At 39.1% G+C, this 26960-nt stretch overlaps 1 protein-coding gene across 9 annotated transcripts in view; it reads right to left on the minus strand.

Annotated features, from left to right (window-relative positions):
- Positions 1 to 650: 650 nt before the first annotated feature.
- LOC140787460 (ATP-dependent DNA helicase MER3 homolog) overlaps positions 651 to 26960 on the minus strand; it is a 43623-nt gene continuing 17313 nt past the window's right edge. For 6 of the 9 annotated variants that reach the window (XM_073136412.1, XM_073136387.1, XM_073136421.1 and 3 more), the window contains 20 exons: positions 25371 to 25408; positions 25154 to 25175; positions 24863 to 25075; positions 24581 to 24737; positions 24442 to 24493; positions 23934 to 24005; positions 23745 to 23794; positions 23523 to 23640; positions 23373 to 23436; positions 23224 to 23307; positions 22998 to 23123; positions 22723 to 22919; positions 22454 to 22642; positions 22102 to 22353; positions 20154 to 20203; positions 19978 to 19995; positions 1943 to 2025; positions 1646 to 1847; positions 1456 to 1493; positions 651 to 1280 (listed from right to left, as the gene is read on the minus strand). In XM_073136412.1, coding sequence (XP_072992513.1) covers positions 754 to 1280; positions 1456 to 1493; positions 1646 to 1847; positions 1943 to 2025; positions 19978 to 19995; positions 20154 to 20203; positions 22102 to 22353; positions 22454 to 22642; positions 22723 to 22919; positions 22998 to 23123; positions 23224 to 23307; positions 23373 to 23436; positions 23523 to 23640; positions 23745 to 23794; positions 23934 to 24005; positions 24442 to 24493; positions 24581 to 24737; positions 24863 to 25075; positions 25154 to 25175; positions 25371 to 25408 — 2552 coding nt within the window. In that variant the 3' untranslated portion in view covers positions 651 to 753. Of the gene's footprint in view, positions 1306 to 1455; positions 1494 to 1645; positions 1848 to 1942; positions 2026 to 19977; positions 19996 to 20153; positions 20204 to 22101; positions 22354 to 22453; positions 22643 to 22722; positions 22920 to 22997; positions 23124 to 23223; positions 23308 to 23372; positions 23437 to 23522; positions 23641 to 23744; positions 23795 to 23925; positions 24006 to 24441; positions 24494 to 24580; positions 24738 to 24862; positions 25076 to 25153; positions 25176 to 25370; positions 25409 to 26960 lie in introns of all 9 variants that reach the window. The other 3 variants (XM_073136439.1, XM_073136404.1, XM_073136446.1) reach the window with 2 other exon arrangements.

The raw sequence follows: 26960 nt of genomic DNA on the forward strand, positions 1-26960 counted from the left end.
CCTTGTAGTGCCTCCTTATTTTCTCTAGTGCATGATTATTTTATATCTAGTGCGGAGTGATTTTCTTGTACTGCAAATTTAAAACCCCACATTACCCTGCAATGCCTTCTTATTTCTTCTAGTGCATAATTATTTTACATTGATTGCGAAGTTAGTTTCCTATAATACAAGCTTATAACCCTATATTATCTCGTAGTATCTCCTTATTTCATCTAATGTATGATTGCTTTACACACATCACAAAGTTATTTTCTCGTAATGCAAGTTTATAATCCCGCATTACTTCACTTCATGAATATTTTCTCAAAGTGTGAGTACATATATTATTTTAAGTCTACGTTATAACAAAAGATAATATTATTTTAAACGATATTATTTACTACTACTTTAACATACACTTAAGGGTATTTTCATCATTAATTTAAAACATGACAAATCATCAAATATTACTCCTTATACTAGTATTAAACTAAACATTATAATAACTTATATTAGTATTAGCTCTCTTATTCCGGTATTAAAAATTAAAATAGTAATGCTTATTCTATTTTTATTCCACAAGTGAACACAGCCTTAAGTCCTAAGCCCAAAAGAAAGAAGAAAGAGAAGGAAAAAGTAAAATAAAGGCACCATGAGAGAGAGAGAGAGAATGAGATGAATTCGTTTGTTTGCATTCATGAAGGAAAAGAGAAATGTGCAAAACAAAGCTGTTGCTTATGGCTTGTAGTGAGAAATATCTATATCACATAGTTATTACAGAAAAGAGAACACACTCGTAAACCCACAAAACTGCGCTTCCTTTTCATCATGGCAATCCTGCCTATCAGGAATTGGATCTGATTCTATTGGAAATGCTGTTTTGCAGTGCACAGCCTGAATATAGTTTACTAGATTATCATAGAGCTTGCTCTTATCTGATTGACCAAACAGATTACCTCTATATCCATCATAGAGGATATTTGAAATGCCACTTAAGCGCCCATGGTCCTGTTCCATAGTCTCCACTGCACAACCCATTGCACCCCTGAACTTCAGAGATGTTTCATTACATTCTTCCTCTATCAGTACTGCATCATCCACATGAATGTCACTCTGATCAAGTTCAAAATGGTTCTCTTGGGTGCACTTTCTCTTCAAAATCAAAGGTTGGTAAGAGGAAGCCATGGCTTTTGATGACAGGAGAGTAGGAAAGCTCTTGGACTTCTTTCTAATGTGGTCAAATATCCTTTCCTCAGTTTTGCTTTCGCATTCAGTTTCTCCAGGCTCCGGAATGAATACATCTAGGATGTAGAAGTTGACAATTCACTAAAATAATGAGCTAAATATGTACGAATACAAAAAAGAATCGTCCATTCAGGGTGAAGATAACAGATAGGGACAGCAATTAAAAGTAGAAGCTGTAATAAATGCATAAATAATAACTAGTTATAGGCACAAATAGGAGCTGCTACATACCTTCACCAATTTCTTCCTGCAAGAGATTGAAGCTGGGCCTGTTGTGGTAGCACAAAAGTAGAAATAGAATTCCATGATTAGATTTGATGAGTAAAGAGAACAAAAAGCATCATGTTGAAGCAGATCCAAATGATTGCCTATTATAGGCTACCAATACTAGTAGTGAAGATAGTTAGAACAAGCCACGTACGCTGATGACAGAGTTTCGTTAGTCTCTCCTAAATCCTGAGCATCAGTTATGACCTTTGATTTGGTGTTTCTGTCATCATCTATGATATGGATTTCCTTAGGAAGAGAGTGAGATGGTGCAAACAATTCATTTCCATGGCTTTGGGTCATTCTGGAACGAACCTCCCTACTGAGTACATGCTTTCTATGGACATCAAGACCAACTTCATAAAAATTAACAAAGTTGGATATCAGCATTTAAAGGATATGGGTGTTCTCCATACAAAAACAAAATTAAAGTTGTGTTGGATGATTTTACCATAGTCTTCAAAAACAAGATCAGCTTTCACAGTCACCCTCCCATCCTGGGGGTACGATACAAAAACTGTTACAGAGTAGGGGCTGCACAACACTCTCATTAGTCACAGAAAAGAGTATATTTGGAGAGAAATTCTCCATTGGAGGAGACAATTATATAGTAGAACTCAGAAAAGTTGACCTAAGAGAAACAAGCAAAGATATTTTCCTCATACAGAATACTTGATTCTCTGATTTAGATGGAGAAGATAAGCTTCTAAAATTTCAGCAATTAAAAACTGCAGCTATATAATTGCCTTATCAAATAACAAGACGAAGAGTAAAAGCACCATATATCTCAAGGTTTCATGAAAGAAATTAGGTGACACCGTCTGTTCTTCTCCATTGAATGATGCCACAACTTTGCAGGTGGCTAAACTGAAAATCAAAGTGGATGACCTGGTTTTTTTATTTATAAGGCTATTTCTTGGCAAAAAATATTTATGAAAACAAATATCTCCACTTATACATGAAGGAGCCAAAAGATGCTTATGTGGCATGTCAAATTAGAAAAATGTCTTACAGAATGTAATAAAAGCTTTAGGCCCATCTACTCTTGTCTCACATATTACAGACTTGCCTCAACTGATGAAAGCTTGAGGCCAGTTCAATGAAACTTTAATCACAATCACTCTTCTTGCATGAATTCCTACAATAATATACATTTCTCTTATGGCTTCCTTGAAAGTGTGGGCTTTGGATCTAATGATGGTGAAATGCATCTTTAGTTCAGTTATTTTCCAGACTTTAGAAAGCACATTTATTAGGTCAGTGTGTTGACAGTGAGTAGCATAGTTCTACACACTGCACACAACACATCCGTCAATGGGCACATTTTCGACCAAAATCTGTGGAAGAAATGGCTAATTCAATATCATTATTTCGGTTTACTATTACAAACCAGAGCTGGAACGATTTGAATGTAAGAAAATTATAATATTTTACGTGGAGGTAGCCTCAGAATGGCAGCAAGCACTTCCTCCCCTCTTTGAGGTTCTAATGGATCTGGTTTCATGAGAATCCGATGTTTGGATAAAAAATATTAATAAAATAATAGAGTAAGGTAAAATAGAGGAAAACGGTAAAATATTCGACGTTGTGGCGATCATCAGAAGGTGATGAATGACCAAGGGCAATGGTGGACGGCCGTAAGATAGGGTGGCTACTGGTGGAGGAAGACGGCTAGGGTTTGAAAGATCGGAATGCTTTTACGGCTATGATCTACTTCTAGAAAGATAAAGATAATCTAACGAGTTTAATAAAAAGTAAGGACGAGATAATGAAATAACTTAACTTAATCTTCATTCCACGACTCCTCTAATCAACACATGACTACTCCTATTTATAGGAGTAGAGTCCTAGTAGATCATATCCACATGCGGATTTATTTGAAATTCAAAACAATAAGATAAAGCTAATGAACTAACTTGACTCGACTCGCTTAACCTATCTGGTCGGATCGTAACAATCCACCACGCTTCTGACACCTTGTCCTCAAGGTGACTAATATGCGAGATAGATATTCTGATTGATGTCGTGCTCGTAGGCCCACGAGTCTGCATGCACACTACTCAGTCCGATAGCGCGGGCCCACCAGTTCATTCCACCAGTCGTCCTTGAGCTCCAAGTCGTGCTCATGGCCTCCCAACTAGTTCGCACACGTTGATCGAATCGAATCGCAAAAATTTAGCATGCCTCGAGATACGTGCACTTCATCTCTCCCACTCAATACCCAAAAACCTAAACTTAAGGCTGAATTTAGATTTCAGCCTAAGGGCGCCGCTATGGGCTGCATGGGCACCGGCGGTGGCGGCTGGATAAGGTTGTGAGCCATCGACAGTTGACCTCCAAGTGGTCCTTGCGACAGTGAGCGGCAGTGGAAGCCAAATATCGAGATCAGGCTTGGGAGGTTGCACTCGGCGAGTCCCTCGGCCCCTGGTGGCTACAGTTGGTGGCAATATCGCCACAATTGTGGCCGTTTGGTTCCGCCATGCGGTGGTCGCTGCAGGCTGCGATGGCCACCACGATCTTGCAGTTGGCCAATGGGAGCCCATCATGGCCGTCAATGGCCATTAGAACGCCGGACCCGCAGCCACTGCGCCGCGGTTTTGCCGCAATGAAAAAGGTCATCGATGGCGCTCTTCCGGCTTTCTATTGCATCTGCCGTCGGCCTGGCAAGTGCGAGAGTCCCATGAAAGGTACTGAACGTGGCAGAGGGGGCCGAAAGCGGTTGGATAGCTACCAGTGGAAACCTAGGGTTTTCAGCCCTAGTTTTCCACTACACGCGGGGAAGATGACCTCGACCCTTGCACTAGGTGCTTCGCCGGCGCGGTAGCAGTGGTAGTGAGTGTTTGTGGTGATAGAGGGGCCTCCACCTCGGTCAGAGGGGTTTTGGTTGCCGATTGGGTCTCCTCTCCACCTCCCTTACGGTTTGAAGTTGATGGCTGTGGTTGGGCTATTTCCGCCGTTGTCGGTGGTACAGTTTAGTGGAGGGTGGCCAGTAGGGCCTCTATCAAGGCCTAAATTGAGTCCTTGATAGCGGTTTGGATATCCTTCGAGTTCTCCTTCGATGATTCTCTCAACGAGTCGACAGACTCTATTAAAGCTTTAGCCCACGCAGGTGGCTCGTCGCCAGCAGTTGCTGGTGGTGGCGATGTTGCCGAAAAAACTCCCACAGGAATGGAGATGAGTTCTTGGTCCTCCATGGTCACTCCTTCCTCGTTTATCTTGGATCACGTGTTAACCATCGTCCGAGAAACCCTTGGCTCTGATACCAATGTTATAAACCAAATCTGGAACAATCTGGATATAAGAAAATTACGATATTTTATATGAAGACCTTGGAGTTACGGTTCTAATGGATCTAGTTTCACGAGAATCCGACATACGGATGAAAAGATATTAATAAAATATAACCCAAAACATTTACTCCATCAATCCTATGAGAACCAAAAAAAAAAAAATTGAGAGAGAAGAGGGTGCACGTGCAACCCCCTCCCCCTCTCCCTATCTGGCATGCGACGAGGAAGTCGTGGAAATCTCGCTGAATCCAAATCAAATTTAGATTTGGATTTTTAATCTATAAATTAAACCCTAATTCTCTCTCTCTCTCCTTAACCTCCAACCTCTTTTCCCCTTTTCTTCTCCTCCGTTTTCTTCTTTCTCACCGTCGGAGTCACGCCGTGAAATTAGCTTGCCAGAGTGCCGCCAGAGCCATCGGAGACAACCACGTGACTCCGTGGTAAGCCCTCTCTCACCCCTCAATTTTAATTTCAGTTTAATATGTTAAAATAGAATTACCTAATTTGTGAGATTTCGGCTTCGTCGGCGAGTCATGTCGGCCGGCAGCTTTGGGTCGCTACCATTCCACCACTGGAAGCCTCTTACCATTGGCCTCGTGCTGTGGGCGTTCACCTTTGGAGCCCTCGTGGCTCCGGTCACCGTCAGCCATAGAGTCGATTGCCGTATGTGGCTTCTCCACCTCGTGAGGATGGCGACATCGTGAGAACGTCGGGGAGCTTGAGATAGCCGTTGAACCGTCGCCGGCAATGACCGCCGGCGTCTCTCTCTTTCTCTCTGTCTCTGTCTTTGTCTCTCTCTTTTTCTCTCTCGCCCTTCGGTTCCCCTTCGAATTGGAGAAGGCAGACTCAGGCAACTCGAGTCTAGCCTTCTCCCTTTAAGTTTCGGATTCGGGTCGAGTTGGATCGGAATCCAAGGGACTCGACCCGGTTCCATTAACTTAATTAGATTGGGCCTTTGGCCCAATCCATTTAAGTATATGGTTGGGTGGGCTGCGGGGCCAGCTACAGCCCAGCCCAACTGATTGGGCTTGTTTTGGCCCAAATTGTTAATTTTTTAGTTAAATTATAGAAAATTTTAATATTATTTAATTTAAAAATTTTATTGTTAAAAGTTGTGATTTTTAGTACGTGAGCTAGAGATTTGAGATTTCAGTTGTCTTGCCTAGACTCAGGTTTAGGTGAGTGGGTTCACTCACATATTTATTTTTATTATACTTCGTACTTTTGTTCGGCCACCTCGTGCAAACCAGTATTGGACCCATGAACATGACCAAGAGCTCGAGTACAAGCCTGAGGATGATTGGTGGAACGACCTGGTGGCCTTGCATCAGTAGACTGAGCCAAACCCGTAAACAACCTAGGCACAATATGAGCCGAACTTGTGGGCCTACCCACATGTTCAGCATTGACCATGAGGTCAATTGGCCCACAAAGACAGACCACATTTTGAGATCCAAGCTCGGACCGTCAAGCTTGATTTCTCTCAATTTTTTAAGCAGAGATCCACTGGACTAGACCTACCTAGCGAAACAATTTTTCATGTACTATAGCACGCCCTAACGCCAGAAGTTCCAGCTTGCATCATTTCACCTAGAAGGCATGGCGATCATGTGGTACTAGTCGATGGAGCGGACTCGACCATTCGAGTCTTAATAGGATTTCGCTGATGCGATCTATGTTCGATTCGATCCAACCTAATATGAGGACTTTCAGGCCATGTTAAATAAGCTAACTCAGTCAACAATAGTTCAAGCTTACCGACAGAGTTCAAACAAATCTATGACTGAGTCACCAACTGGTCAAACTTGGCCCTAAAGAGCACGTTCATTAGTAGGCTTAGACCTGACATTTAGGCTGAGATTAAGGCTCTGAGACCCACTACTTCTAATGAGATCTCCCTAGCTGTATTGATGGAGTCAAAGTTGGACCATCTGAATTGGCTTCATAAAGAAAAGGAAGGCGATTCATACATAGGACCCACTTGAGCCAACTCCCCTTGTTCTAGCCCAACACGCATAGACGAGTCAGCTTAACCGCAAGCGGATCAAGCGCCACTTGATATCCAATGACTTGGAAGAGCGCAAAAAGAAAGGTTTATGCTTTTACTACGATGGCTATTTTACCCTCGGTCATAAACGTAAGCGTCACCCAGTCTATGTCATGTTCTTAAGCAGTCACAAAGAGAATGAACCTAAGTCCACTGATTGGCACAATCAGCTCTATAAGTACAAGGACTTCAGGGATTAGTTACCTTGAGGACAAGGTGTCAGAAGTACAGTAGATTGATACAATCTGGGTCTGATCGGATCGACTCACAGGGACATTGGGCTCAATAGATCGAGTCTATTTATCTTTTAATTGATTCATGCTTATCTCTTATGCAATGAAGCACGGATACCTCTCCTAGGAGGAGGTGTCTGTGTCCGACACGTGTCGGGACACATGTCCAGAGTTTCCAAAAATAAAATAAAATATCGGACACTGTTGGGACACAAGCGGGGACACGGGCAGTATTTTAGATAATGTTTAATGAGTTGGGTCAGGTTCGGTCAAATGTTGTTAACTCGGATCCAAACCCGATAATAAAATCTAAAACCCAAATCGTCGTTCTCACCTTCACTGTTGAGCGACGAATCGTCCGATCGAAGCCCTAAAACCCTCGAGCAACTACCGAGCAACGATCCAAGGCGCGATGGGCTACTGAACGAGCACGACGAGCTGAGCATGGTGAGGACGCAGGTTCTTCTCTCTCCCTGTCTCTGTCTTTCTCTTTGTCTCTTCCTCCCTCCCTCCCTCCTTGTCCTATCTCTCTCTACCTGTCTCTTCCTCCCTCCCTCCCTCTCTCTCGTTCTCTATTTCTTCCTCCCTCCCTCCCTTTCTCTCATTCTCTCTCGCTGTCTCTCTCTCGATGTCTCTCTCTCGCTGTCTCTTCCTCCCTTTCTCTCTCATTCTCTCTATCTCTTTGTCTTTTCCTCTCTCCCTCCCTCCCTCTCTCTCATTATCTCTTTCTGTCTCTCTCTCTATCTCTTCCTCCCTCCCTTTCTCTCATTCTCTCTCTGTCTCTCTGTCTCTCTCTCTCTGTCTCACTGTCTCTCTTTCTCATTCTCTCTCGTTGTCTCATTCTCTCTCTGTTAAATTATTTTAATTTATGTTAGTTATTTTAATCTCTGTTATTAAATTATTAAATTATATTAAAGCTTCTCTATCTGTTAAATTGTTAATCCGCTAATACATATCTCTTTACTAATGTAGTTTTATTACGGTTGAAGAAAAATAAATACTGAAAATAGTCTTGATTATAGTCAAAATATTGTATCTTCTGTGGATGATAATGCTCCTTTGTGGAGATATGCTACTAAGATGGAGAAATTATAATTTTAGATGCAATTATTGTCAAAAAATCTACAAGGGATCATATTATAGAGTAAAGGCTCATCTGCTGAAAATTAGTGGGCATGGAATTAGAGGTAGTTCAAAAGTGAGTAGTGAACATGTTATGGAAATAAAAAAGGTTGTTGATATGGCCGAGTTGAGAATTAAAAATTCGATGCCTAAACAAATTCCTTTGCCAAAATTTGGACAAGCGGTATCTTTTAGTAGCTCAGTTGGAGGTTTAGGTTTTGATATGGGAAGGACATCAAGGAAAAAAAGAGCAACAAGAATGACACCTATTGAGAAGTCATTTAATTCTAGTGCTCGCAATCAATTATATTATGAGATTGCGGGAATATTTTATTCAGCTGGGTTGCATTTTTATCTAGCAAGGAATCCTCACTATGTTAGAACCTTTCAATTTGCAGCAAATAATAATATTTCTAGATTTGTGCCCCCTGGCTACAATATATTGAGAACTACACTACTTCAACAAAAGATAGCAAATATTGAAATGTTGATAAATCCTATTAGAAGCACAGGGCTGAGTATTATATGTGATGGTTAGACTGATGCACAGAGGAGACCGCTTATAAATTTTTTAGCAGTGACTGGAGTGGGGCCTATGTTCTTGAGAGTTGTGAATTGTGAAGGAGAATATAAAGATAAATTTTTTATCTCTAATTTGATCATTAAAATCATTGAACAGGTTGGACCTCATAATGTAGTCTTAGTTACGGATAATGCACCTGTTTATAAGGCAGCAAGGATGCTTTTTGAAGCAAGGTTTTCTCACATTTTTTGGACTCCATGTGTAGTTCACACTCTCAACCTAGTTTTGAAGAACATATGTGCGGCAAAAAACACTTAGGAAATGAGATTGTGTTTGATGAGTACAGCTGGATTTCAGTAATTGTAGAGGATGTAATGTGCATAAAAATTTCATTATGCAACATTCAACGAGGTTGGCTATTTTTAATGAATTTGTCAACTTAAAATTGCTTGCTATTGCGGAGACTCGCCTTGCTTCTGTGATTATAATGTTGAAAAGATTCAGAAAGATCAAGAAGGGTCTTCAATCAATGGTAATCAATGGTAATCAATGATAAATGGAGTCCTTATAGGGAAGATGATATTAGCAAAGCACAATTTGTCAAAGATAAAGTCCTCAATGACATTTGGTGGGATAAAATTGAATATATACTTACCTTCACAGAGCCTATAAACAGTATGCTACGGATTGCAGACACAGATAAACCATGCTTATATTTGATATATAAAATGTGGGATACAATGATTGAAAAGGTGAAGACAATCATATATATACATGAAAACAAGAAAGAAGGTGAGGAATCTATTTTTTATTTAGTGGTATACAAGATCCTAGTGGATAGATGGGACAAAAGCAATACACCATTACATTGCTTAGCACATCTTTGAATCGAAGGTTAATTTAATTTCTATAGTCCTCTTTCTTATGATTAAAAATTTTGTTGTTCTTTCATTGCTATTGCTTACTAATTAGATGATTATGTTAATAAGTATTATAGCTCATCATGGATTCAAGAGGATCCAAATCGTGTACCACCGCATAAGGAATTGGAAATTTCTAATATGAGAAATAAATGCTTAAAAAGGTTATTTCCAAATGCAGAAGAACGAAAAATGGCATACCAAAAGTATACTAGTTTCTCCACATCAACCAAAAGTTTTGCTGAGTATGATTCGATAGCAGATAGAAATGAGTTTGATCCAAACATGTGGTGGGTTGCTCATGGTGCTTCTGCTCCTATTCTTCAGAATTTAGCACTTAGGTTACTTGGGCAACCTTGCTCTTCTTCAGGTTGTGAGAGGAACTGGAGCACCTATTCTTTCATCCATTCATTGAAAAGTAACAAGATAACTCCACAGAGAGCTGAAGATTTAGTATATGTGCATACTAATCTTCGCCTTCTATCAAGGAGGTCTCAGATTATTTGAGAGAGGAGATCAAGATGTGGGATGTCAGAGGAGATTCTTATGATTCTTTTAATGGTGCAAGAATGTTGGAGTTTGCTGATCTCTCAATTGATGAACCGGATTTGGAGACTATAATGTTTGTTGATGAAGGCAATGATGCAATTGAAGATAAATGATCTACCTTATGTTGCTATTTTGCAATGATTGTTAGTTTTTAAACTTCTGTGGAACTCAGTTACTTGGACAGTTGGACATGTTTTGCACTTTTGGGGCTTTTAATAATAATTTGATACCTTTTTAGAATTTTGTATACTTTTGATTGTCTTTCAATTTTGTTCTTATCTTTAAATTAGTTCTTACAGCTTGATGTATACTTCTTAGTTTTTTGAATGATACTTCTTAGTTCTTATAGCTTGATGTATGCGTATTTAACACTATTAGATTGCAAACTTTTACTTTAGATGTATCAATAATATTTTTTTTTATTTATTTATTTTGTCATGTCCTATGCTATGTCCGTGTCCTATATTTTCAAAATTTGCCGTGTCGCCGTGTCCGTATCGTGTCGTGTCCGTGCTTCATAGCTCTTATGTAAGACTTTAAGGCAAGTCAAGTCATGTAAATCTCTAAAATAAATTTAATTAAATCATGTAAGCCTTTAACGCAAGTTCAATTAAGTCATATAAGTTTATAAGCCAAATCCAAATCATGTAAGCCTTTAAGGCAAATCCTAGTTTGAGTTGTGTAAACCTTTATGGCATGTCCTAGCATGACTCATTGTATCCGACCTCTATATAGAGGTCTTGTGCTCTTTTGTTGAATATCTAAGCATCCAATGAAAAATTAAGAATTATGTTTTAGCCTTCGACTATCTTAGAAGTAAGAATAAGATAATATAGGAGTAGAAGTAAATTACCATAGCCATTAATTTTCCTAGGAGTAAATCTAACTTAGGACTCTAATTCTACTTTCAAATCCTAGCCATCATCACCTCCACGAGCCACCCTATCTTACGGCTATCCACCACCACCTTTGGACGTCTGCCATCCTCTGACGACCATGTAATATCAGATAATTACCAATCTGTCCAGTCTTAACCTTCCTCCACTGTTTTAATTTTTATCTTTTCACTCGACCTTGGAATCACCTGAAACTAAGCCATTAGATTTGTGACTTTTGAAGTTTTCTCCCATTAAGATATTATAATTTTCTTATGTCCAAATTGTTTCAAATCTGATCGTAATAGTGTCACAATATGAAATAAGCACATTTGCTTGGAAAATTGATGAGTTCCACCAGGCCTAGTTGTAGGTGAGCCCATCCGATGATTGAAACAAAATGGAGATCGTCTTGGAGATCTAGATCCTTGGGTGGGGTAATACGAACCGGAACCACGTCGAGTTAACCAAAACCGAAGGAGGGATCATCAACCATTCATGGTGCATCCTCCTCCAGTTAGACAAGGACTCGGATATCATCCAGATCGAGACAACGGTATCCGTGGACAAATCGTGCGTCTCGAATTTCCCAAGTTCAAAGGTGGTGATCCGATCAATTGGTTGTATAGGGCAGAATAATTCTTCGCATACTAGGGTACAGCGGAAGAATATAAGGTGACGCTTGTGAGCTTCCACCTTGAAAATGCGGCACTTCACTAGTTTTGAGCAGCCAATGCCCATGAGACGATTGAAAGTTGGGCCGATTTTTGCACCAATATCACACGACGATTTGGAGCGTCAGGGTATAAAGACTTTGATGCTCTCCTCTCAAAGACAGTGCAAAGGACCACAATCGGGGCATACCAAGAAGAATTTGAGAGGATAATTAGCCGATGCCAACCTCCATGGACGGATCAACAACTTCGCAGCACCTTCATCTCATGGCTGCGGAGAGACATACAAGCCGATGTGAGGGCTTTAAGGCCTAGAACCTTAAAGGAGGCCTTTGAAGATGCAGTACTGATGGAAGACAAACATCGAGCCATGAAGTTACACCTTAAATAGAACTGGACGAGCCAAGAAAGCCGCAATCCAGTTCGTCCTACCATAGCAGCCAGAAATGTTACCGGCGTACCAAAAGCCGCTACTGCAATGGTGCCTCCTCAAGCACCCCTGAAGCCCTCCCAAGATGTAAAGTATGCACCCAGAGGTCCGAGTCTAGCACTCACACCAGCTCAAGTGGAGGAGCGAAGAGCCAAAGGCCTATGCTTTTGCTGTGATGAGAAGTTTGTACCCGGACATCACTGCGCTAAACCGATGGGATCAGTGATGCTAATAGACGAGTTGGAGGAGGCAGAGGATGAGATTGCAGCCGAAGATGAGGGTGTGGCTGGACAGCAAGGAGGAGTAGCTGAGGAGCAACCCGTGGAGGACATGATGGTCGAAATCTCCCTCCACGCCTATTCTGGGACAACCGCGCTAAAGACTTTGCGGATGAACGGTGTAGTCAAGAAAACCACAGTGAGAATCTTGATCGACACTGGGTCTACCCATAACTTCATTGACAAGAGGCTTCTTTGGAAGATTAGGCTCGAGTCGGAACCTACAAACGGGTTCGATGTGATGATTGGAGATGGCACCACCTTGCGAGCAAATTTTATTTGTGGAGGTGTGGAGTTGAAGGTGCAAGGCCAAATTTTCACATTGGATCTTTATCTGTTAGCCTTGCAAGATGCCGACATTGTCCTGGAGACTTAATAGCTTCGAAGCTTGGGGCCCGTGACATTTGACTTTACAAACCTCACACTGACCAATACTTGCGTTGCTTTGTGGCGGACCGACCAAAGGATTGGGTCAAATTCCTTCCATGGGCTGAGTGGTCTTACAATACAGCTCATCGCTCTAGCATCGATATGACCCCCTTTGAGGCGGTTTATGGACGCACTCCCCCTATCTTGCGTGCCTACGATAGACTCGCAACGGTGGATCGGACCGAGCTTGACTTGGAACTTGCGAACCGAGATGAAATCTTGAGACGGCTCAATATTCACCTAGCATTAGCCCAAAACCGCATGAAGCAGACTCATGAGAAAGGCTGGCGCGAGCGAGAGTTTAAGGTTGATCAATTGGTGTTCGTTCGAGCTCAACCGTATCGGCAATCCACATTGAGGCCGATTTTGAACCAGAAGCTGGGTCACAAGTACTACGGGCCATATTGAGTGCTTCAACGAATCAGATCAGTAGCTTATTGGTTGGACCTACCTGAGGGAACCCGGATCCATCCGGTTTTCCATGTGTCGGCATTGAAGGCCCAGATCGGGCCTAACCATGTGGTGGATTCGGCCTTGCCTAAACCAATGGAGGAAGATAGCCCAGCTGAACCGGTCCAAGTCTTAGGCCGTAGGAGAAGACGCCATGGATCCAGGTTGGAGACAGAAGTGTTGATCGAGTGGCTAGGCAAGCCCACTGACGAGTCTACCTATGGATCACTTCCCCAATTTCACACCTTGACAAGGTTGCGAAAGCGTTGTGGATTGATACGATTCGGGCTTCACCGATGTGGTCTCGAGCATGGATACACTTTAGGTGTGTCTTTTATTCTTGTTTTAGTGTTTATTTCAACAAAAAAAAAAATTGTATGTCGCGTTCGAACACGGATAGGGTGCGTTCAAACGTGTTTGTGAACGCCTGTATCAGGTTCGCAAATACAGAGAACGCAAAATGTGTTTGAACGTGATCAGCAAAAATCCACTATTTCTAGAGTTAATAATTGTCATTTTTGAATTGTTTAATTAGCCTCTAAAGGTGTGAATGGCAACCAAGGAGTCATTATTAAATGAATTGAGTTTTGCCCTAGTTTCCTTTATCTTCTTCTCTCTCGTTCCTCGACGCTGCCGCTTCTAACCTCCCTCAACCGGCCACTCACCCTAGTCCCTTAGGGGCGGCCCACTCCTCCCCCTTCTTCCAATATATCTATCACGTTGGCCTAACCCCTTCCATCATCCATAATCCTTCCACCACCACTTACCCATCGGTGCCACCCCATTACCGCCAGTCTACCACCACCCATCATCACCTAGGATCTCGTGCCTCCATCCACGGATCCATAGATGGACTCCCTGACATTCGTCTACTTCTCGGACGATATCTCAAGATTTCACCGTCCGATTTCCCTAAAACTAGATTTGTTAGAAAACTCTTTTTCCAAGGCTACAATATATTAAAATTTCACGTTAATCTGACGGCTACATCTTTTGGGATCCTTTTCCAAAGTTTCATGTCAGATCCTGTCTAGATCTGAAAAACGGGATAGATCGAACTAAGCCCAAGGGGAGATCGTATCAGATCCATTAGCACATTGATATTTTAATCATGATTTAATCACGATCTTGATATTTTCATATAGAAAGGCGTCCACTCTCTCTCTAAGCTCTCGTTCACTTCAGCAATAATTTTTTTTGTATTCTGAAAGACAACCCCTTATTCCAGAATGATAACTAAATATCATAATAGCCCCAGTATAGAATATAACTACTATTTATCAAAATTACATCCTATACCATACACTAACCCAATTACCAATACTTTTGATATTTATCACATCAATCTATTTTATATGAAATCAAAGGGTATTAATCATAATTTCATAAAAAAATATATTGTTCCCATCTTTTCCTTCACTTTATATCACATCAAAAATAATTATATACTTTTATTCCATAATAAAAAGTGAAAATAGGATTAGTTATTCCTAGAATAAATTCCTCATTTTTGTAATAATAAATAGGAATTACTATTCATATTTCAACTATATTCCACATGTGAACAAGACCTAAGGCTTTTATCATAATTATAGAAGATAGTAGCAAGTTGGTTGTCCTCGTCACTAAGAACTGCCATCTTCAATTATTAAGTCTTATCATGAGGTAGGGAGATAACACCATCTATAACTTTGCATCAAAGTTTTGCTAAGCTCTAACAAATAACACTCTATGATGCTAGCACTCCTTATGGGAACTTTGGACATTGAATTGTGATGGTAACTTGCCTTCATAGTTATAATTCGATCAAACTCATTGAGTACCAGTTTCAACACCTTCAGCTTTGACTCCCATAATTCATAAGAAATCTGAAAAATGGAAATAGAAAATTTTCCTGCTTAATTGGCTTGGCATCGGACCATAAAACTAAGCAGTGTTTGGGACAACCTAACTAACAGTAACCTTCTTGTAACGAACAATGGACAATAACCCTTTATGATCCAGGCTCTGATTAGCAGAGTCTTGGACATTGAATTGTGATTGTAACAGTTGTTCAAGATTGCAATTGAATTGTGATTGTAACAGTTGTTCAAGATTGCAATTGAATTGTGATTGTAACAGTTGTTCAAGATTGCAATATACAAGCTCGTGTACCAGTTTCAACACCTTCAAGACTTATTTCACACAAGTCATCAGAAACTGGAAAAAGGAAAACAAAAATTTGAGACAACCTACAAGATGCAACTTTGACATTTAACATCAAAATAATGCCTAATTGTGTTTAGCATAAATATTTGCTGATTTCCTAAGTTGGTGTCTATTAAGATCATATTCGAAAATAAAATGTATATAACTCTTTCTGTTGAATCTTGTCAATTAATTATGATATCATAAAACTATTTCTGCCGCAATCCATCATTTGCGGGCACTCGAATGCATCCGCAGTCCAACAGCAAACCGTCTCGGTTTTCCAAATCTGGATGGCGCTCCGAATCATCCATCACCTCGTGCAACAATCTCAAAATATCTAGGTCAGATGTACATGCATACCTCAGCTCGTCAAAGAAGGAAAAGGTAGGAGAAGAATAGGCTGTAAGCTCGGCGGTATCGAGTTGGCGCGATAGTGCATCTGCCGCTCTATTTTTCGTTCCCTTCTTGTATTGGAGTTCATAATCATACCCTAATAATTTTGTGACCCATCTCTGCTGTGCCAAAGTGTGTATACGCTGTCCCATAAAGTATAGAAGGCTCCTTTGATCAATTCAGATAATGAATCGCCTACCGATCAAATAAGGCCTCCACTTTATCACCGCATGCAGAATTACCAACATCTCTCTCTTATAAGCCGATAATTGCTAAGATTTTTGTTATAAAGCCTTGCTAAGATAGGCAATGGGACGTCCTCCTTGCATTAGTATAGCTCCTATGCCAACCCCCGACGCATCACATTCCACAATGAACTCTTTGGTAAAGTCCGGTAGCGCTAAAACATGTGCCGTTGTCATTGCTGTTTTCAGTTTTTCAAAAGCTGTAGTGGCTTCATCCGTCCGTCTAAAAGAATACTTCTTCAATAAAGAAGTGAGAGGAGCAGCGATCTTGCCATATCTGGCAATGAAACAACGATAGTATCTAGTCAGCCCTAAAAATCCTCTCAATCCGGTGGTTGTAGTAGGAATAAGCCAAGCAGTCATGCATGCAACCTTTAGAGGATCTACCGCTACACCTTCCACTAAGATGATGTGGCATAAATACTCCACTTGTGGTACTCCCCATAGGCACTTGGACTTCTTGATCTTCAATTGATTTTGCTTCAACAAATTCAGCATGTCCTCCAAATGCCGCCAATGCTCCAATTTAGTCCTACTATATATCAAAATGTCGTCAAAAAATACTAAGACATATCTTCGTAATAGAGGCCGAAATATATCATTCATGAGGCCTTGAAAGGTAGTTGGAGCATTGGTGAGACCAAAAGGCATCACCCGGAACTCGTAATGCCCGTTCGGAATCTGAAATGCAGTTTTGTGCACATCTGCCGAGTAAACTCTAATTTGATGATACCCGACCCTCAAGTCAAGCTTGCTAAATATTGTCGCCCTTGCAAGCTTGTCCAGTAGCTCCTCTATAACCGGAATAGGATACCGATCCTTGACGGTAACAACGTTTAGTGCCCGATAGTCAACACAAAAACGTCATGTCCCATCCTTTTTTCGCACCAATAGCACGGGGGATGAGTATGAGCTATGACTTGGTTGAATGAGGCCTTGCTCTAACATTTCGGCTACCATCTTGGAAATAACTTCTTTTTGCATGTCGTTCCTTGGAGGTGAAAGTTTGCCATCTAGGTCTTTGCATCTTCCGCTATACTTTGACAATCAAAATATTGTTCAATTTGAAACACCCAATTTGTTGGATCACCACCTTAGAATTTTGGAAAGTCCAAGCATGCGGTTCTCCCCCGAATAGCATTGTCGGGTTCACGAAAGATCCTTGGTTCAGATCCAAACCTTTGTGCATGTTGATCACCTTCTCTAAATCCTCGAGCACGTCCATTACCATCTCCAAAGAGATCAACCTCATCCTCAAAGTGTCAATCCTCCTCATCGATGAAGCGCACCGGTGCCGCATGCCTTTCGGGTTCCACCACCACCGATCTTGGGTTTTGTTAAGAAGGTGGGGGATGATGTGTAGGCATAGGTAATAGGAGATCATTGACACTCACATGATGCATCTAGACCTGTGGGGTATCGGTTCGATGAGGTCCCACCACTGATCCTTCTTAAGGCTCCGATTGTCGTCGAGGAGATGACGAACCTAATCGATTCATGACATATTCCTTGAAATCATTGTGATCCTTTTGAATTGCGTCAACTCTATGCAGCAATGTTTGGAACATGCCCCTAAGTTCATCCGCCAAGCCCATATTCACACCGATGGACGTTGGTTGACTCGGTCCTGCCGTGGTTGCTCCAAAGGAATCGGCCTCACAGTTAGAGTCATTGTGGATTGAGTCATCCTTTGTCGATATGCTCTCCATAACTCTCCTTGTTGATGTCATCTTCCTTATTGATAGATTCTACGCTACCAAAAGATAGGCTATGATACCAATGATAAGCTCTGATACCAGATGATAAGCTCTGATACCAGATCGATGGGATCTACGCTACCAAAAGATAGGCTCTGATACAAAATTGATGGGTTCTTGTACCAAAAGATCGGCTACGAAACAGTTTCCTTAAGATCTGAATTTATAGCAAAAAGTAGTCCGCGCAACAATAGAACATATTCGTCAAATATTCCCCTATAGTCAGAAAATTACGAAACCAAGTGAATTAGATTCGTAACTTTCTGATCTACAACTTTCATATTTACGCCCTTTGCAGATTCGAACTGCAAACATTTAATAAGCTTCACCGTGGATGCTAAGTTTCAGTAAAAACTTATTTGAGCAGGAGAACCTGAAAAGCTGAAACTAAAAGATTATTAAACTTGTTCTGACAAAGGATGACAAAGTTAAACCTGAAACTAATTGGTCTGTTACAATAGTTTGATATTGAGCCCATCTAGTGCATTCTCTGCCCAATTTAGGCACAGTAACTAAGTTTCAAGAATGGAATGCAGTAGTAAATCTTGGGAATCGGCCATTAGACCTGAGTTACTATCTATTTAATACTCATTGGTGCAAATTCCATCATCCATGTATATGATTGACAATTACCAAGTCTAGCTTCTTATCTTCCACCACAAAAGGAGAAAAAAGAAGAAAAGATTATACTAAAGATCTAATATTTAATATCTCCTCTAAAGTATAAAGAAATTTGAGAAAAAAATAAGAAGATTAAATCCAAATGTCATGATAACTTTCACCAAGCTATATAGTACATAAAGTTTTTCTCCACTTGAAAAAAGTGAGCATATGATGTACTTTAAATGTCATATTCATGTGATATACTCAGTGATAAGAGTGTGACCTCATTAGAGGGAGTAAGCTGCTAAAACAGTTTCAGAGATTCCATTCTTCCTTATAGCTTCACTATCTATTTTTCATAGGACATGTCAAGACCATCTTAGTTAATTTTTCTCACATTTTATTGTTATATTCATGGATCCCAATTTCGGCCGATCTCGATCCGGGTCGAAATTGCCGGCTAGCTAGTTTCAGTTAGGGTATCGGTCGGGTCAGGATCGGCTGATATGACCGATCCCACCCGAAATTGCAGCTAAAGGCTTATGGCTCTACTACTACAGCTGCACTATTACAGGAAGAGAGAGAAAGAGAAAGAGAGAGTGAGAGTAAGGGAGAAAGAGAAGGTGGCCTGCTGTAAAGAGAGAACAGGAAGAGAGAGGGAAAGAGAAAGAGAGTGAGGGATACAAAAAACCAGCAGTAAGAAGGATAGTGAAGAAGAGGAGAGATTTTTAGGATTTATATATGAGTAATTATTATTTTCTTATTTTCTTATAAATTTTTTTAAATTATTTAGAAAAACATTTTTTAATAATATTTAAATTTTTATTTAATTAAAAAATAGTCTGATCCGATACGGGCGGCCGATACAACCGATATGGCCGATACAGCCGATACATATTATTTTTCCGAACAGCCGATCCCGATCCCAATACCGAGTTTCCGAACCTTGGTTAATATATAAGCCCCAAATTTGTAACAAAGAATTACAAACCATTTCTTATATGTAACCGGTAATGTCATCAAGTCAAAGTTCAGATACATAAAGGAAAAGAACATTATGCTTTGCATTACCCATTAATTTATAAGAAACCACTTTCTACTGGTTCTTTCACCATTTAAAAATCCATGCAACTGATTTACACTAAAATAATCCTACTTAATTGTCAAGCACAAATTGCCAAATACTACAACAGCCTAGGGGGTCCCTCTACTACTGCTTGTATCAGATTGAAAAAAGGCATTATTTCTCCTACCTGATCGTCTGCCATTAGATAAAGCCAAAGTTCCATACCACTTTCAGAATAACCAAGACAAAATGGAAAACAAAAGTTGCACAAGTTCAACCCATAAGTAGTTCCGGAGGAAAAATTATATCCTAAAGTGATTTGTCCTAGAAGTATTCTGCAACAAGAAAATCATTAATAACTGAAATTAAGAGAAGGAAATCAAGTGTAAGTTGTGAAAGTTGCAAGGTATACCTGGAAAATTCTTCAGCTCTTCCATAAACAATGCCAAAACACATGAAGACATGGGAGACCAAAGGTAAAGCAAATGTCATATCATGCTCATTTCAGTGGCAATATGACATATGATGGCATGATAACAAGCTACAGGAAAGAAAAATAGGATCTCAATGTACAAATTGGTGATGTACCTAATTTTCTCATGAAACAGGATCACATTATCTTCTTCTGAGCCTACCACCTGTGTAATAAAACTTTCAAGTTCATTAGGAAGCAAAGGGATAATACTTGTTATTGTCCATATGTGTCATGGAGAAATGCTTATTCCAAAATATGTTACACATCTCTTATGCTGCTCACCAATGTTTTTCCACTATAGATCTAAGACTTCTTGTTATTTATATTTAAATTTTCCCACAACCTGCCTGAGTGACATGAATAGGAGAGGCAACAGGGTTGGGCTAGGTGGGCTCAGGTCAAGTTGAATTTGGGTAGAGTAAACTTCACACCAATACAAACATGACCCATTGTACAATTCATGTAACCTGTTTCTAATCGGGTCACATAACTCTAACCTGATTATATGACCTGACTAACATCTATACTGTGCTCTTAATTAGGGCATAATGCCCTTACCTCCTAGCAAAATCTATATAACTTGCAAGTAGGTGCATGAGATTTGATGGTTCATTGTTTACAAGGAACGTGTTTTTGACTTTGAGGAATTTGCACCCTTACCTTATATGACAATTCTTCCAACTCTTATTGTTATGAGTTTTTTTTCTTATTTTTGTTCCTTTACCAATTGAACAAGATGGATGACTGTCCTCCTGGTTTTCTTTCTGAAGTGGTTTATTGTTTTATTTTGATATCCCCATCATCCATTTCATGTCCACCTTCTTCACTTCTTAATCATATTTTACATGGTCTTCCCAAGACATTTATTAATGTTTTGACAATTCAACCAAACATGTGTTACTATCAAGTTTCATTAGATTAATTGTCATACAACCTTATTTATCTCTCTCGGTCCCATGGTCATTGTCTTCTATTATATGTGGATGACATGATTGTTATTAGGGATTATACTAGTCAAGAAAAATCTCAAAAAGCAATTCTATCACAAATCATGGGCCAATTCATTATTTTTAGAACCTAGAGGAAGCATCGAGTCCAAATGTTGTCTCTGAATCATCTTACAAGTATAATTGATTTTCTTTTATTATGCCAACTAAAGTGAATCTTGATAATGCTTAACTGACTCTCTATCATGGAGACTTTGTTGTTGCATCATAAATTGAAGTGTTGGTAGTCCAGTTATTGGTATCTTGTTGGTAGTCCAGTTATCAGTATCTTGTTGGTAGTCCAGTTCATCTCTATCTCGGCGTGATACTTTTCATGCTATTCACATTTTGAGTCAACTATATCTGGCCCTACATCAATTCACTATCACTTGTCTCACTGCTAGTTCAATACCTTCTTGGACTATCTCATATTTATTCTCCTCCAAATTCTCCAGAGCTTGCCTTCTCTTATTCAACTTTGGAAGTGGTCCAATGATCAGCATTTTGTCCCGAGTAGTCCAAAACTCATTCAAATTCCTCCTAGTTCTTTGAAATTCAAGAAGCATACTATTTTTGTACTCTTTTGGTTAGGAAAATCTTCGATCTATGGCATCCACTAGATCACTACTACTAAATTGTATGGCTCCAGTGACTCCTTGTTAACATGGGTTGGTCTTGTTATTTCCAAACCAACTTGTATTGTAACAGTCACAGACATGAAGTATGTACTAAACATTTTCATCTCCTTCTCTAAAAATTTCATCTTGTTGGCACTTCGCACTGCCTTACTAGTTACATCTAGTCCGAGCTTTACCAACTGACCTTTTCAGAAAGGGCCAGCATTCCTTTCTGCTGACCAAACCACCCTGAGTTTGAGGTGAGGTTTCTATACCATGCATAGAATCATTATGTATATATAATTACTCTTAATTAATTCCACGGATATCAGTATAAATATACAAGCAGCTTATCAATAGAGAATGGAAAAGTTCTCTGGTTCTTCCAATTTACCTCTCATGATAATCTATCAATTATATATGGAAGGAGACAGAACTCCTAAGGAGTACAGACATACCATATCAGCATAATGGTGTTTTCTTGGCAAAACTTGTTGTGGTAGACGAGCTAACATTATTATCAACTTTGATTTTCCTTGTCTTTTGCATTCAGCCTCCTCTATCTTTATGTCAATCTTTGGCGGAAGTGATAACAAAGATTCTTTTATATGATTTCCAAATGGATATTTGCGACCTGTTACTAATTCTATTTTCCTGGGATCAGCTTCTGCCATGCTTTCAAATGAATTAATTCCTGCTGTACAAAGGGCCTGACATGAAAATTTACAAGTTCATACGATGAAACATGCAACAAATACAGGAAAAGTATGAAAAGTATAAACCAAATAAATAAAAACTAAACAGTATAACCTTTGCTGTAACCATTCCAATGCCAGTGAGTTGTTTCAGCAAGTAAGGACTGTTATCCCAGAGTCTCTGATGTAAACATTTGGCAAGAAGCATGGAACTTATAGCTCCCTTGTAACTCTTTTTGTAGATAAAATATTCCTTCATGCATTTGGCAATTCGAGATCCATTTGAGCATATTGAACTAGCATCCTGCCCGAAATGATGAAATGGAATGTCAGGGAAGTTCAACAAGATCTGAAGCAGTACCTTAAACTACCAAAAACAGAAACCTGGCTGAGGGACAAGTCATGAACTCGAGGATCGCCAGTTAAAGAGTCATTTGCTAATACAAATATTTTATCTTCTCTTGTCTGGATTCGCTTTTTCCATTTCCCATTCTCACCAAGGACATGGAATCGAAGTCTTCCTTCTTTGTCAGAGTGTATGTCATTCAAAAGTTTCTTCTCATTTCTTCTTAGCTGGATCCCTTTATGTTCATATACTCCAGTATTTTAGTTTACCAAATATTAACTAATTAAAAACTTAAAAACTTAAACTCACATACAAGCAATCTCTGCAGAGTGGCAAATGATGTGAAGCACATCTTCCAAACTGCAGCTTTCAGGAGATTTCACAATAAGTTTCATCGTATCAAACTTTAAATAAAATTTTGTCATTAACCTTCCAGGGTCTGCAGAGTGAAGAAAATACAGTTCCATGGAATATAGGATACATTTTTGAAACGATAATTCTCTGTAACTTTTGCACAGGAGAACAAAATTTGCAAGTACCTGACGGTTTTAGTAGGAAACCGTCAACATCTATCCAGATCATTCCATATTCTGACAGCTCATTAATCTTTTGAACACATATGTCTGCAGTAAGAAGTTAGAACTATTAGATGCAGATAACAACCAATGATAGTGATTATGAAAAATACCTTGCATATGCTTTTCTAAGCGTTCACAGGGAATTCCTCTCTTTATTCCATAATTTTCAGGATTCTGTTCATGCATCCAAAGGTCAAGTGAGACTTTGTACACGACATCTAACCAAAATATAAATGCATCAAAAGGCGATGTCAGAATACCTTTTTTATTCTGACATACAAGTATGAACACTTTAGCCACTCAATTGCCAAGCTGATATCAGAGACAGTCAGCAGCACAATCTCAGCATTCAAATGTTCTATTGCACATGAGAGCAACCTATATCACAAAATTGGTGCTTACTTATTTAAAGTAATCCATCTGACTTGTCAAATTACAAATCAAGTAGACAATAAATCCAGAAGCAAGTCGACTGAACATACTGAGACTCAACCATTTCACAACCATTTAAGAGATTCTCATACAAATGAACCTACAATCGAGCAGAAAAAGAGCATATAAAGCAAACTCATAAAGAAATGATATATAGTATTTATTTTCTCCATGTTCATATGATAAATCATGCAGGTTTGAAGAAATCAGCTGCATCACAAAGATATATACGATATTACTGTTTCTCTTCTTGTCAAAATGATGACTGTTCCAGTGTCGTCAAATGGTGGCCGACCAGCCCTTCCACACATCTGCAGAACCCCAAGCCTAGCTTTTTGTTATTTTATTCATGATAAATAAAACTAAAGAATATAGGAATAACCTTATAGCTGAGAACTATGAAAAACAGTTTGAAGGAAAGAGATCAAAAAGTGCAAGTAAGGGTATATGAAGATTCTGAAGCAAATCCAAACAGAAGAAATATATCCGAGATATGAAGACTAAAATGTAATGTCAAAAGCAGGTAAATTTATCAATAACACCTCTAATGATGTGATCAGTATGCACTTATTTATCATTTGTTAGAAGAAAGCTCAAATGTATCTATCTGGTGAAACAAGGAAAATGAACATTTTTGCATTCAACTGAAGGATATCTGCGTCTTTATAAAAAATAAATGCAGCATGCACCATGGTCAAAGATGACTAAAAAGAAGGTCAATAAAAGAAAAAAAAAATAAGAACACACCTGCAGAATCATGGATCTCTCATATTCCAAGTAGATGCCCTTCTCCTTGTTGCTGTGTGAGCATAAGAAATGAGAAAACAATTATTCTTGAATGTAGAGAAGAGACCAATGCAGCTTTAAAGTATGATTTCCAACTCACAAATATTGTGTTGACTTGATTACAACTGTATGAGCCGGTAAGTTGATCCCATGAGCAAGAGTATTTGTCGTGCAAAGAATTTGAAGATCACCGTTTAGAAAAAGTCCCTCAATGAGGTTCCGATCCTTTAAACAAAGACCACCATTATGATAACCAACTGGGAAACAAAGACAAGGTTGAGTTGCATTAATTTGCTGAAACTGAAAAAGAAAAGCTGCTAGGATATCAAGAAAGCGAAGTAGCATGGTTAAGTAGTCAACACTAAGATACTCTGATTCATACCACCATTTAAAATGAATGATTGCATTAGCTTGTCACTGAAAGCCACAGAAGCCTCCTTCAGTTTTTCCTGCTGCTGCTTAGATTTTATGAATGGATTTGAATAACCAAGATTCATTGCAGTCTTTGAGAGGCATTCTGCTGCTTCTTGTGCTCCTTTTCTGGTAGAACAGAAAATTAAAGCAGATTTTCCTCTTGAATGCTGCATGAGAATATCTGCATCCATTTCTCATTATAGCAAGTTTTATAATGTACCCAAGAAACTCAATATTGCAAATAGAGTTTCAAGCTTACCGAAAATGAAATATTGAAGCCTCTGAATAATGAAGAAAGATGATAGAACAAAACAATTAGTAAATACAGAATTAGTTATCTCAGTATATAGACAATTGTGAATAAGCATTTTGACATGAGTATGATATATTATGAGTTATTGGAACTGAGTAATAAATGCAAGTGAATGATTAGATAACCCACAGGTACATGAGAAAAAGAAGTTTTTAGTTTTTACCCTCTCAAACAAAAAATCATTTCTTGCTGGAGCATAACCTGCACATATTTTTAGAAGTATCAGAAGTCAGAAGAACAAACCATTGCTCTAGATCTAGATGCTAATTATAACATCATCAGAATTAAATGAAAGTTTTTGCACCACAATGGCACAATATGAGGAAAAAATAAAGATCAGTAAACAGATGGATAAAAGCACAGTTTGGAGTTTTACATATGCTGCCAATAATGTCTTCTTGTACTCCATTATATATATATACATATATCTTCTTTTTATGTATCAAGCAATATATATATATATATATATATATATATAATCTTCTTTTTATGTATCAAGCAATATTACCACATTATTAGAGAAGAAAAAGGAGATATGCTTTTCGGCATTTGTTAACTGGTTATGTTGTGTCAACTTTTGTTTTCCTCTTTGTAGTAATCTACCAAGTTATGAGATCTTAAAGGTATGATATGCACTGTTCATCCGTAATAATCTATTACCTAACAATTTAAGCTTTAGGATTAACTATCTAACATGTTATAAGAGTCTAATTTTCTAGACGTATAAAATTTAAACCTAGCCTAACCATATTTAATACCTATTTTCATTTATCTACTTTTGTGCAATGTGGAGGGCCGCACACCACATTGTCTTTCATCTATCCACATGCGATATATATGACCTGCATGTGAGGAGGCATCTTAAAGGCATTGTGCATTGTTAGTTTGCTACAGTAGTTTAAGCATTTGGATTAACTAGCTACCCATGAGGAAGAGGACATATGAAATGGGTATAAAACGAGAGTGAACAATAGAATCTTTTTTCAGACTCTCAGTCTTAAATCCTTTTCCAGGCCTAGTCCTTTGCACCTATTTTTGAGCTGTTACAGAACTGTCTTCAAGAGTGCAACTTACCTATAAGTTGACCTGCATCCTCTTTCACTCATGATCTTGCATTGTACAAACAACAGTGGGAGCCGATGAGGATGAAAATGGTGATCACGAGATGAAAAGACGGGCCAAGCAAGGAAATGATATTATGATAAATGAGGCAAGCATCGGACTAAGCATGGCATAGCCCTGAGAGGGATGTAACATGAGTTTGGCAAAGAAGCATAGAGAAAATGGGACGAAAGAGGATAAGAGTTCTAGGGTAGAGGTAATATGCAGATAACACATAGAATGATAGAATGGTACAATTGTAAAGTGTTATAGTGGCACCGTGACACATGCAATAGGAAAAGGATGAGCCACAAAATATATCATGTTCTAGAACAGCTAAGATGGATATAGATTTTATGAAATTGTATAGCGGAAGTTGTGAACCATGATAGCAAGGAAAGGTGTTGGACCTTGAAGCAACAAGGAGGTTGAGATAGGTACAAGAAAAATAATGGCAGAATTAGGAGCATAAGAGGAGATAAAGAGCTAACAAAGAGAGTATACTAAAGCAAGTGGCATTAGACAAACAAAAAGCTTTTGCCAATTTTCTAAAAGGCAGCCACAGCATGAAAGTTGAGAAGGGACTGCGTAAAGCATTTGTGTTATGCGGGTGCATATGCATTCAATATCTAATGGTACTTAAATTCATAAA

This window comes from Typha latifolia, chromosome 1 (assembly GCF_019914945.1).
Source record: "Typha latifolia isolate L0001 chromosome 1, TyphaL0001v2, whole genome shotgun sequence".
Lineage (NCBI taxonomy): Eukaryota > Viridiplantae > Streptophyta > Magnoliopsida > Poales > Typhaceae > Typha > Typha latifolia.